This window comes from Penicillium diatomitis (genome assembly GCF_028827545.1).
Source record: "Penicillium diatomitis strain IBT 30728 chromosome Unknown utg000010l_segment0_segment0, whole genome shotgun sequence".
Taxonomy (NCBI): Eukaryota; Fungi; Ascomycota; class Eurotiomycetes; order Eurotiales; family Aspergillaceae; genus Penicillium; species Penicillium diatomitis.
The window spans coordinates 1,082,639-1,093,751 of NW_026623182.1; the positions used below are offsets into that span (position 1 = coordinate 1,082,639).

Sequence of the window (11,113 nt, forward strand, 5' to 3'; positions counted from 1 at the left end):
TATCAGACAACTTAGAGTCCATCCCTAATCGGGTAAATCTCCGACACCGTGTAGCATTGTGCTTGGCTTGATCTCCTCTGGCACAATGTTTGATCAAACGCCACATTGGACTGCCTCCGCATTCCTCAGAAGACACATCCCGTCTCCACCGGAGCTATGTTTCAGAGTCGATCAAGCATCGCGGGGCCGCTGAAGAACCTACAGTATATACTTGGCAGAAGATCCGTGGTCTCTCGAAGGAACTGCTCGTGGCACTCTTCTATTTCCTTGAGCCTGGGGTAAATCTGCACCGAATCATGGCTGTCTTTTCCAAGGTGCTGGGGAGTGCGATCTCCCTCGCCTATGTTGTTTCGGCATTAAACAATGGCCTTGCTGTGACACCTCAAATGGGTTGGAGTAAGTGTGTTTACCAATACGAGACACAATAATATTCAATGGATCGACAGGAGTCTGGACTGTGTTCACAGCTCCGTTACATGACATATGGGTGACCAGTCGATGCTAATGTGAGCAATTTGTAGACGACTGGAATGCGTTTCAGTGCAATCTGGACGAGCAGTTAATCCTCGCCACAGCCGATGTGATCAAGAACACCGGGCTGAGAGATTTGGGCTACCACTACGTCATTCTGGACGATTGCTGGTCCTCTGGACGCTCCTCGAGCGGACAGCTCGTTGCCGATGCGAAGAAGTTTCCCAATGGGATGAAGTACGTGGGTGACCAGCTTCATGCCAGCGGCTTTGGCTTTGGAATGTACTCGAGCGCTGGTACCAAGACGGTATGACCACTTCCACTGCTCTGTATCGTGTTGCTGGCGTCTCCCTGATGGGCGCTCTTTTCTTTCTTTCTTTTTTTTTTCCTTTTTCTTTTGCTGGATTTTCCGCTTTTCCCCTTACTTCTTTTCTCACACGTGAGTTCCAATAGTGCGCTGGTTATCCCGCCAGTCTCGGCAGGGAGACAACCGACGCCAACACCTTCGCCAGCTGGGGGTGGATTATCTGAAATATGACAACTGCAACAACCAAGGCGAGTCAGGGAGCCAAGCCGTCAGTTCCGCTCGGTAAGTGCAATCTCGAGACCCTCATTGCCGGGTAGGGAGCTTTGCTGATCTGTCTCACTCATGGCACAGATACGATGCCATGGAAAAGGCACTCGCAGCAACTGGTCGCAAGATTCTCTATTCCCTGTGTAATTGGGGTGAAGACTCTCCTTGGATCTGGGGTCCCTCGGTTGGAAATTCCTGGAGAATCACCGGTGATATCACCGATCGCTTCAACACTCAGTCTTCGACTTGCCCCGTGTAAGTTCCATTTGACTCCTGCTCGCCGACGCCGGATTCCCAGGTGCCTCTGAATTGACCACACATCTAGTCCCAACTCTGGTGGATATGGTTGCTCCGTTACCCAGATATTGTCCAAACAAGCCCAGATTGCATCCTACTCCGGTCCCGGTGGCTGGAACGACTTGGACATGCTCGAGGTTGGCAACGGGGGTATGACGGACGATGAATATGTGGCGCATTTCAGCATGTGTAAGTTTTGAAGGCCGCGTCTCATGTCCGCAGTTCCACGGCCAAGACTTACCCGTTTCCTCTGTGTGTTGCTTTGCAGGGTCCGCCGCCAAGAGCCCCCTCATCATGGGCAACGACATGCGAAAGTTAAAGGCCAGTGACTGGTCGATCCTGGCCAACCCTGCAGTGATTGCGGTCAATCAAGATCCGCTGGGCAAAGCCGCCCTCTACCGATGGACGCACAACAACGTGCAGCTGTGGAGTGGCCCTCTGGCCTCTACCACCGGTAGTTCAGTCGATGACATGGTGGTCGTTCTCTACAACAACGGCGGCTCGAGTACCACCGCATCTGCCAGTCTGGCCGACATCTTCGGCTCTTCCAACGTGCCGAATGGCAAGTTTGAGATTCGTGATCTCTGGGGATCCCGACTCAGCAGCAGCCAAGCCCAGGCTGTCCTCAACGACGGTGCTGCCGCTCACTCGTCGTGGTTGTACAATGCTAGTCAGCAAAGCTACAAGACCGGACTGGAGAAGGCAGACTCCAAGCTTTTGGGCACCGCGGTGGGGACCGTCTCCGGCGCCACCGGGTCCATCTCTCAGTCCGTCCCGGCCCTGGGCTGTCGAATGTTCCGCCTTCGCGCCGTGGGAGACTCGACCACCACCACCGCCAAGACCACGGCCACAACCACTCAAGCCGGCACGACGACCACGGCGGGAGGTCAGGGTCCTCAACAGACTCAGTATGGCCAATGCGGCGGTCAGGGTTGGACCGGACCCACGGCATGTGTACCGCCGGCGACCTGCCATTCACAGAACCGTAAGTACTAAGTAGTGTGCCTCGATTTGACCTGCCTTGCCCTGCGATCTCCCTAATTGGATAGAGTACTGACGTTGGGAATCTTCTTTTTCGATGGACAGAATGGTATTCTCAATGCCTGTAAGGTTGACCCATCGAACGAGTCTGGGCTTGAAGAGGAAGGGGGTTGTGAAGTCGGACTTTTTTTTTTTGCACCAGGATCGAGACGAGGGTATCGATTGGTAGTTCATAACTTCAGATGATGATGTCGTTTGCAGAGCTGACACTTGTGAGCCTCAACTTGGGCGAATGGAACCACGCATGCAGTGTGATTCGTCATGAATCTCGAGATTCCTGAGTCTCCAGGCCACGTTCATCGCCGATTCATCAGACTTTAGGTTTCTCTATCCAGAACAGTCCGCTTTTCAGACGGGTCAATGCAAATTTCCACATGGCTTCTAGATGAACTCAATAGCCACGGAGGGGGTTCCTTCCTTGACAGTAGTGCCACAGTGGTACTTGGAACGCTAGATTTCTCGAGGGTCATATTTCCAGCCCCTGATTGCACTGTTGACCGCCGAGAATGGGATCCGTCCCAGCTTCCCAAGTTCAGAGTATCGCCGGCGCCTTCGCCCGGAAGGGGTTAATCCACGACCAAAGGATTCAGCCTCTCGGCCAGGTGAGACGCGCTTTGTGTCGGTTCTCGGCGTGACCGTTGGTACCGCGGTGGGCCGGTGAGATGATCGGAATCCCATCAGGCTTGCGCGAAAGAAGCACGTGAAGTCCGATTGGGAAGGTGGCCCCAACCCGTGCCCTCGGCTGAGACATTTCCCAGCCAGGGATTGGCCACACCCATCCGGGTGAAAGCGGGGTCCATCCTCAGCTCGTGTGCAGCCCTCTTCGGTTCCATCAAAGCTTGACGCGAGGAAAAGCAAAGCTTATCTTGGGACAAGGCAATCCTCAAACCCAACGGACTGATTGGCGGCATATCTTGTTTTCCTTCGATCTTCTTGGGTCGGTCCCTTTTTCTGTTGGTGTGGTCCTGTCCAGGGTGCGTCGTAAGCCGTGTGCAAACTGCAAAGACTTCAAGGGCACGTGTGACGAGAGACTCGGGTTTCGACCATCTTCCATACGGAGGTCTCCCTCTGCCGTGGGCCACGTGCTCGCGAGGAAATACAGACTCAGTAGAGGTACACTACTAACTACTGGAAGTGTCGTAGTGTACTTCGACCGACGACGGTAAAATGTCACTCGGAACTTCGGAACCCCACTTCAACTTCGAATCAGCCGTCACAGATTTGCACCTGATCGGTCGCTCTGATCTTGATCTCCGGCGCAGCAGACTCTTCAAGTCGCACTTCTTGAGGAAGGATGCAGCAACACCAATGTGCGGCCACCCGGTAGTAGTAAAGCCTGCCACATAAAGCAAGGTGATGTGCATCGTCTGGTTGAATTGGACATGAAAAGTCGTTGTCAGCACACAACGAGACAAGCCACTGCGCGGACCGAGGTAGTGGTACAGAGTACAGACTAGAGACTAGAGACTACAGAGTAGTAAGGGAGTAACATCACTACATCACTACATCACTACATCACTACATCACTACATCACTACATCACTACTACACTCTAGTGACTCGACAGTACGTCAATCCCAAACCAGAAGTTTGGATGGAGTAGCCGAACCTCAAGTCTTCCCACGCTTGATCAAGCACCAATCCTGGTTAGTCTCGAGAGGCACGTGGTGAGAGGTCGACATGCCGTGTGCCTGGGGATTTGTCGCCCTGCTGGAGCTCGCCACCTCCCGGATCTTTCCATACGCTGGTCGTCGCAATGATTCTGCTGTCTTCCTCGTCGTACCTTCCATGGCCCATCCGGTGGAGGCCTCAGCATCCAGGACCGCCCGGAGAGGCTGCTCAACCGCGAAAGGAACGCCAAGCTTCAAAAGGTACTCCACCGTCGCATTGGAGTCGGCGAACAGTCGGGGGTTCTCCAGTCTCCACAAGTCCACGCCATGCGTGGAATCCCACGAGACAACTTGATTGCCGCTCTTCAACTGCCCGCAGGGAAAGCTGCCTGTGGTGGAGGTCAAACTTTGGAGCCCAGCATTGGACTCGTGTCCGCGCGATCAGACCCTGTGGCGTTGAAGATTGCATTTCGTGGCCAACGGTGCGAAAGGATGCTGGAGTAGGATCAATCGATTATATTAATCCTGCCCGTAGCCCCCGGGCTTCACCTCAGTCACTCTCTTCCCTTTGTACTTCGTGCCAGGTAGCTCAACAACTCCGTGGTGACTTGCAGCCATCTCCCGAAGAAAATGGATGCAGTTCAAGTTGAAAAGCCCGGGAAGGAGACTTCCCCAGTCGAGGAAGAACTGCAAGTCGTCCAAAAAGGGCGATGGGAGCGCAGTTGGCCTATCATTGCGTGTGGTGCTGGCCTCTTTTCCGATGGGTATCTGAATGGCGTACGTTTGCCCTCTCGACACTTCGACTGACCCAACTTGCGCGCAGTCTATCCTTGGACAGCCCAGACATCCCACAAGTGGCTGACACGATGCTGATGAAAAACAGGTCATCGGCTCCGTCGACACGATGCTATCGCGGATCTACCCCACTAGCTACAAAAATTCCCCCGCGCTCCGCAATGTCTCCTCCCTCGTCTTTGTCGGCGAAGTCGTCGGCATGTTGATCTTTGGCATCACCAGTGACTATTTCTCGCGGAAATGGTCTCTGATGGCCTCGACCGTCATTGTCATTCTCTTCGCTGCGCTCAGTGCTGGCTCGTACGGTGCCAACGGCAGCCCCAACGGTCTCTTTGCCGCGCTGACCGCGTATCGCTTCCTGATGGGCATCGGCATTGGGGGTGAATACCCCGCGGGCTCTGTCGCGGCAGCTGAAAGTACAAACGAACTCAAGGAGGGTCACCGTAACCGTTGGTTCATCTTTTTCACCGACTTCATCATCGACTTTGGATTCGTGGTGGCCGCGTTCGTGCCAATGGTCCTGGTCCTGATCTTTGGTGAAGATCGCCTCGAGGCACCCTGGCGCATTGCGCTTGGGCTGGGTGTCTTGCCGCCGTTGAGCTTGGTTTACCTGCGTCTGAAACTGGAAGAGCCGGAGGAGTTCACCCAGGAGCGTATGCGTCGTTTCCCTTACGGTCTGATCATCAAGTAAGTCTCTCACACTGCGACTGAATACCCAACGACCGTCTTCTGGGGGCTAACATGAACTTTCACCAAGGTATCACTGGAAAAACCTCGTGAGTTACGCCATATCTCCCCTACCTTGGCAACGGATACCCCTCCCGACTCCGTACGGGGAGGGGCGGGCTGTTGAGGAACAACGCTAACATATCCATAGCTGATCGTCTCCCTCGTCTGGTTCATCTATGATTTCTCCGTCTTCGCGTTCGGCACTTACTCTTCTGTCTGGCTGTCGACAATCCTTGGCAAATCAGCCCCCCTGTGGCACACCTTTGGCTGGAACGTGGTCGTCAATCTCTTCTACTTGCCCGGGTCAATGGCCGGAGCATTCATCAGTGACTGGATTGGTCCCCGCAAGTGTCTGGTCTACGGGATGACCGCCCAGGCCGTCGTGGGTTTCATCATGTCAGGCTGCTACGCGTACCTGAGATTGCCTCAGAACGTGGCCGCATTTGTTGTCGTTTACGGGTAAGTTTGCATCACCAGCAACCGCTGGATCTTCCAGATCAAGAAGCCAATCGTTTACTAACACCACGTCTGTACCTTAGTATCTTCCTCTCGTTGGGCGAGCTCGGCCCCGGCGACAACATCGGTCTTCTGGCATCCAAGACCAGCGCCACTGCCGTTCGAGGTCAATACTACGCCATCGCGGCAGCTATTGGAAAAATCGGTGCATTCGTCGGCACCTACGTGTTCCCTATCCTTCAGAACAACCCCGACCCGATCGCCGCTGGCCAGAATCCATTCTTCGTTGCCAGCTCGCTATGCATTTTTGCGTCTGCGATTGTCTGGTTCGGGCTTCCTCATATCGGACAGGTAAAGTTCCATCCGGCGTCTGTTCGCCGACCTCCAATCGGTCGGCTCTCCTTACTTGGTCGTGTTTCGAGGCTTATACATTCTTCTCCAGGATACAATCAGCAAGCATGATCGTGAGTTCCGTGAATACTTGGAAGCTCATGGGTATGATGTTTCTACCCTTGGACAGCGTGCCCAGTGAGAGCGGTCCTTCAAAAGTCGGATGCGACCTCTTATCAGGCGGCCGTCATATTCACATTGGAACGGCGGAAATGTGTTTTTTTTGGGGAACTTATACCTACCGTGTAAATCTGCACATTCGTTCATCAGTTTGTCAATAGTTCTTAATCATGTATGATACTGGCATATTTTCTGGTCTTCCACCACATGCAGCATCGCAGATTCCCGCAGGTGCCGGGTCGTATCACATCGGTAAAGCTACCTTCACGCTTTTTTCCATGTATGCTCCTTGACCAACCGATTTGAAATAGCGAGCTGCATCTCATGACCTCAAAATGGTCGTCTGCCACCACAGTCCCGATGCGGATTCTGTCGGGTTCAAATTTTTCAGGTAATGAAACCCTGACAGTATCCATATCGGCATCAGGGAGCTCCGCTGAACCACATCTTCAGCCCATGGAAGATAACCTCTAAAAGCATACCCAAGGAAAACACCTGATATGGGGCGTCGGGATGACCTCAACACCACGTGTTGAATTTGCCATTGCCTCATATAAGAGCTATGTAAATGGCTCCTCGGGAACCCCTAAAAGAAAACGAGGATGACAAGTGGAATCTAATCGCGTCCCCCACAAAGTCAGTAACGCAATTCGGTCCAGGACGTCAAGTTTGGATTCCGCATCGTACAAGGACTTCAAAATCTGGGATGGGACGGTAGAGAAATCAAGTCAGCAAGTCATCAAGGTCAAGCACGATGCCTCGCCACCGCCCATCCGCAACCCGCGAGGCCCATCCGGCAAAAGCCCAACAAATTCTCGGATATCACTTCCACAAGCCTTCTACCCTTCACAAGGCGCTGAGCGCCGACAAGTCCCTTGCTCTCCATGGGGACGCGCTGATCCAACATATCCTCGTAAAAGAGGGTCTACATCGCCACGCGTCGAGAGGTAAGTTGAGCATGGGAGGGCCCCCGAAAGCAAACGCGCGCGCGCGAACGCCACGAACGATCAACCCCAAATGATCTGACTGGAACGCTGATGAGCTGGCAGGGAGAATCAATCAGGTTCTCAAAACGGCTTCGAATGCGCATCTGAGTCAGCGGGGGTATTCAACTGGTCTGGCTGCGTGTATTCGAGTCACGCCAGGTCAGAATGGGTGTCCTCAACCGGGTCCGGTGGCGGATGCTATGGAGGCTGTTTTGGCGGCGATCTATGAAGACAGCGCGGAAAATATGGGCGCGGTAGAGTCTGTGATGAAAAGGCTGGGGATTTGGTGGCCTTGAGCTTAGGGGGGGGGGGGGGTCCATCGAGGACTTATTTTCCATGAATGGGATCTTCCTGGTTTAAGCTCTGAATGAATATTAGACTTTTTCGTGTTGACACCTTGACCTATCTTGAAATTTCAAGAAAAAGAGAGCCTTGGTGTAACTGGGAATGGATGGAAGACAGATAGTAAGGTATAAACATTAGTGTTGATTGGGTGAATTAAAATATGAAAACGCGATCCTGTCTATCCCCTCACCAATGACCCATCAACATCGAGCAATGTTCATGATACATCATTCATAAGCAGCATCTCTCGTATGTATGAAGGTACTCAAGCCCAATCAAAAAGAACAAACAAGAAAGAAACAAAGAAGAAACAAATCATGGTATCCAGTCCGTCAACTCAAATTCGTCAATTTGAAAATCGAATTTTTCAAGATCACTCATCGAGCCATTATCTTGAGGCCCCACGAAAGACATGCTCTCTGCCTTGACGTCTCGCAGGGGAATGCTGTCCGTATTGTATCCTCTCTGCTCGGATGCTTTGCGATAGAAAGTATCACATGAGTGCCATGCTCGTTCTGCACCAGGACTGCGTGTGGACATGGCGTGCAGCCAGCGCAGGGCTTTTTGAGATAGCAAGATCAGGTGTGCGGTGCTGTCCTGCATGTGTACACATCCCGTCGACAGCTCGAACAGGATGATTCTGGCTGCTTGCGAGATGTAGTATAGCACACTCCACCATGGGAACATCTTGTATAGTTGGGTCGTATCGAGTTGGTCGGGAATCAAGTCGAGAATCTGCTTGGCAGCGTCGAGTGTCATCGTCGCCATTGACTGATTCAAGACTAGCGAATTGTCGGGCCCAAGCTCATCCCGTCGACAAAACCAGAGACGCCCAAGTACTATCCGCGCGCTTTGGTAGTGTAATGCGAGGCCGAGTTTGTATCGAATCTGCTCCACTGGACACTGTGGATCGATGGAGGTAATATCCAAGGAAGACGGAAGACTATTCTTCCAATACTCAAGTCGAGATTGGAGGTCGTCAAGCCTTCTCTCCTTATCAATCCAGATATTGGAAACATGGAGCTGGTTGATGATCTCTTCGATAATCACCGCCAGGTCGCAATAGAATAGATAGAAAAGGCCAGCGTTTGGTTCAAGCCTCTTGAGCCAGGCTTCATCTCTGGGTCTGGTTTCTTCTTGAGCAGGTCGGCCGTCACCATCGCTTGGCCAGCTTCTGGAACTTGGCATCAGAGTTTGAAGCCATTGAATTCGGACGCTCGGGTGCTGAAGAAGGGCCGACGCCGACGAGTTCGTCTCAAACTCCTCCTCTTCGAACGGGATCGGCAAAGGCGGTGCGTGTCGATCCTTTGGGATCGAAGTAATGTGACCGGAGATCAGACTCAGCGTCTGCTCAAGGGTGTGCAAGCACCACCAGAGGCGGAAGCGAGCCTCTCTTAATCTTGCGGGAAGCTTTTTGGAATGGCTGCGGTTGACACTCAGCGTGATGGCGGAACGAGCAGCCAGGGCAGATATCCTCCAAGCTCTGGCGAAGACAACTAGTGCATCAGTCTGAGATCCGGAGATACGGAAAGTGTATGAGATGGTTCGTCCAAACCTACCTGCCGATTTGGTCAGTTGCCAACAAATAAAATGCGACCAGTCCCTCAAGCTGCACCTGTTGGAGATTGGGCGGGCTGAATAGCTCTTCCCCGTTCAGGCTCAGCAACCGCGCTCGGTTGAAATAAACAACGTGATCGTTTTCTGGACCTCGCGAAGGTGCTTGAATCATGTGCGTGTACTTGGCTGCAATGGCGAAAATAACGTTGAGGATAGCACGCCACTTGCCTCCTGGCTGCTGGCCTTGATCCCAGAAATTCTGGTATTGGACACGGAAAAGCGGTCGGTTAATCATGGGGAAGAACGGGTGCACGTTGCACCAATACTGTTCAAACAGATAATCCGCCAACTCGCGTGTTGGTAGACCATGCTTGTCGATCGGCTGCGGTATGTCCCATGACAATGTGTTGACGGGCTGCTCAGCCGTGTCCATTTGCATGTCGTCTGTGACCAAGGGCCTCTCGGCACTCCCTCCCTGGCCTGAAACACCTGGAACCTCGTAAGCCATATTAACGAATTGAGATAGAATGTCCGCGGGCAGATACGACTGACTGGTCTGGCCGACAGATGGAGCTGATGGCCTTGAGGAGGTTGAGTCTTGAGGAGCTTCCAGTGCTGGGATCGAATCACCCAGATCATCCTTCAACAACGGATACTGTCATATGTTGTCAGCCAAGAGAATTATCGCCCTCCGAGTAACTAAGTTCTGGCCGTTAAATTTGATTTATTTTTTTTTCCTTTCAGTACTCACATTATGTATCAACGCCGAGCCACATGGGCGGCGTGGTTGGCTGTCGCTGCCGACGAGATCTTTGACAAGACTCCGATACTCTTGTAACAGAGCCGTGAGATCGTGTGTTTCCCTGTGTGCTTCATTAGTCTCTCTGTCTGGCTCCTGCTTCAACAAGTCGGTCAGAGAGGAGCTTACTTTTTCATTCGTTCATTCCACCCAAGGGGATAGTGACAGTGCAAGTGTAGATCACGACATTGCCGACACACAGGCTGTTCACCACTACACTTGACTTTACGGGCTCGGCAGGAGCTGCACGCTCGTGAGACCCGTCCTGTCGTCAATGCACCGATACTGCCCACGTCGCGCGGAATGGCGATCTTGGCATTTGGAGCGCCTGGGTGAGTAATGGAGACCCGACGACTTTGAGCCGATCCCGACTCCGCAGATGGTGATTCCTCTGAGCGAGGAGTCGGCAGGCTGTTTTCGATCGCTGAGTATGGACTCGACGAGGAGCTTGTCGTGTCCATTTGCCGGGGCAACACCAGTTGGGACGCCTCTTTGACGGGCTCGTCGGTCGCATCCAACCGGTCGGTACGTCTCGAGGGATTCCTTCTGCCCATGTATGTCCGCTTTCAGACGAAAGTGACGGAGGCACCGAAGGCTGTAGGGTTACTCACATACCCGCTTGCCTGTACGCGGTGCGGTCCGGACTAATTTTTGAAGGGAAAAGACCTCGTATGCACTACAACGGCAGAGCTCCTGTAGAGCGACCTCGTGACGTCCTGGACGAAGAACACAGTGTAATGGTTGAGCGTGGATCACAAGTACACTAGATTGGTCTGTTTTTACTCGCTTTGAACACTAACAAACATCAATCGTCGGTCGTTCACTGGTACCTGTCTGGTGATGCTGGGGGAGGGGACGGCGGTGGCTGCGGGGTGAGGTGACGTTTATATTTCCCATGCAGGCGTCCCACCGGTGGAGAATGGTCCTGTCAGGCTATCAAGTT

The 11,113-nt window shown here is 53.0% G+C and overlaps 5 protein-coding genes across 5 annotated transcripts; 4 read left to right on the forward strand and 1 right to left on the reverse strand.

The window, feature by feature from the left end:
* Nucleotides 1–296: 296 nt before the first annotated feature.
* Nucleotides 297–2,338, forward strand: N7539_007382 (Alpha-galactosidase 6; the record flags this gene model as incomplete). Its single annotated transcript, XM_056936983.1, has 6 exons — nucleotides 297–396; nucleotides 522–778; nucleotides 945–1,060; nucleotides 1,130–1,300; nucleotides 1,371–1,531; nucleotides 1,611–2,338. 6 exons carry the CDS (start codon nucleotides 297–299, stop codon nucleotides 2,336–2,338), a joined length of 1,533 nt encoding a protein of 510 aa, XP_056787782.1.
* Nucleotides 2,339–4,063: 1,725 nt separating this feature from the next.
* Nucleotides 4,064–4,497, forward strand: N7539_007383 (uncharacterized protein; the record flags this gene model as incomplete). The annotated part of the gene is made up of 2 exons (XM_056936984.1): nucleotides 4,064–4,162; nucleotides 4,204–4,497. 2 exons carry the CDS (start codon nucleotides 4,064–4,066, stop codon nucleotides 4,495–4,497), a joined length of 393 nt encoding a protein of 130 aa, XP_056787783.1.
* Nucleotides 4,498–4,623: 126 nt separating this feature from the next.
* N7539_007384 (Glycerophosphodiester transporter GIT2) lies at nucleotides 4,624–6,505 on the forward strand (the record flags this gene model as incomplete). Its single annotated transcript, XM_056936985.1, has 6 exons — nucleotides 4,624–4,770; nucleotides 4,877–5,475; nucleotides 5,546–5,564; nucleotides 5,666–5,976; nucleotides 6,057–6,324; nucleotides 6,416–6,505. 6 exons carry the CDS (start codon nucleotides 4,624–4,626, stop codon nucleotides 6,503–6,505), a joined length of 1,434 nt encoding a protein of 477 aa, XP_056787784.1.
* Nucleotides 6,506–7,237: 732 nt separating this feature from the next.
* Nucleotides 7,238–7,765, forward strand: N7539_007385 (RNAse III; the record flags this gene model as incomplete). Its single annotated transcript, XM_056936986.1, has 2 exons — nucleotides 7,238–7,430; nucleotides 7,533–7,765. The coding sequence occupies 2 exons, from the start codon at nucleotides 7,238–7,240 to the stop codon at nucleotides 7,763–7,765; spliced, it is 426 nt and encodes a 141-aa protein (XP_056787785.1).
* Nucleotides 7,766–8,129: 364 nt separating this feature from the next.
* On the reverse strand, nucleotides 8,130–10,724 carry N7539_007386 (Zn(II)2Cys6 transcription factor; the record flags this gene model as incomplete). Its single annotated transcript, XM_056936987.1, has 4 exons — nucleotides 8,130–9,297; nucleotides 9,374–10,026; nucleotides 10,123–10,234; nucleotides 10,300–10,724. 4 exons carry the CDS (start codon nucleotides 10,722–10,724, stop codon nucleotides 8,130–8,132), a joined length of 2,358 nt encoding a protein of 785 aa, XP_056787786.1.
* Between the last annotated feature and the right edge of the window lie 389 nt (nucleotides 10,725–11,113).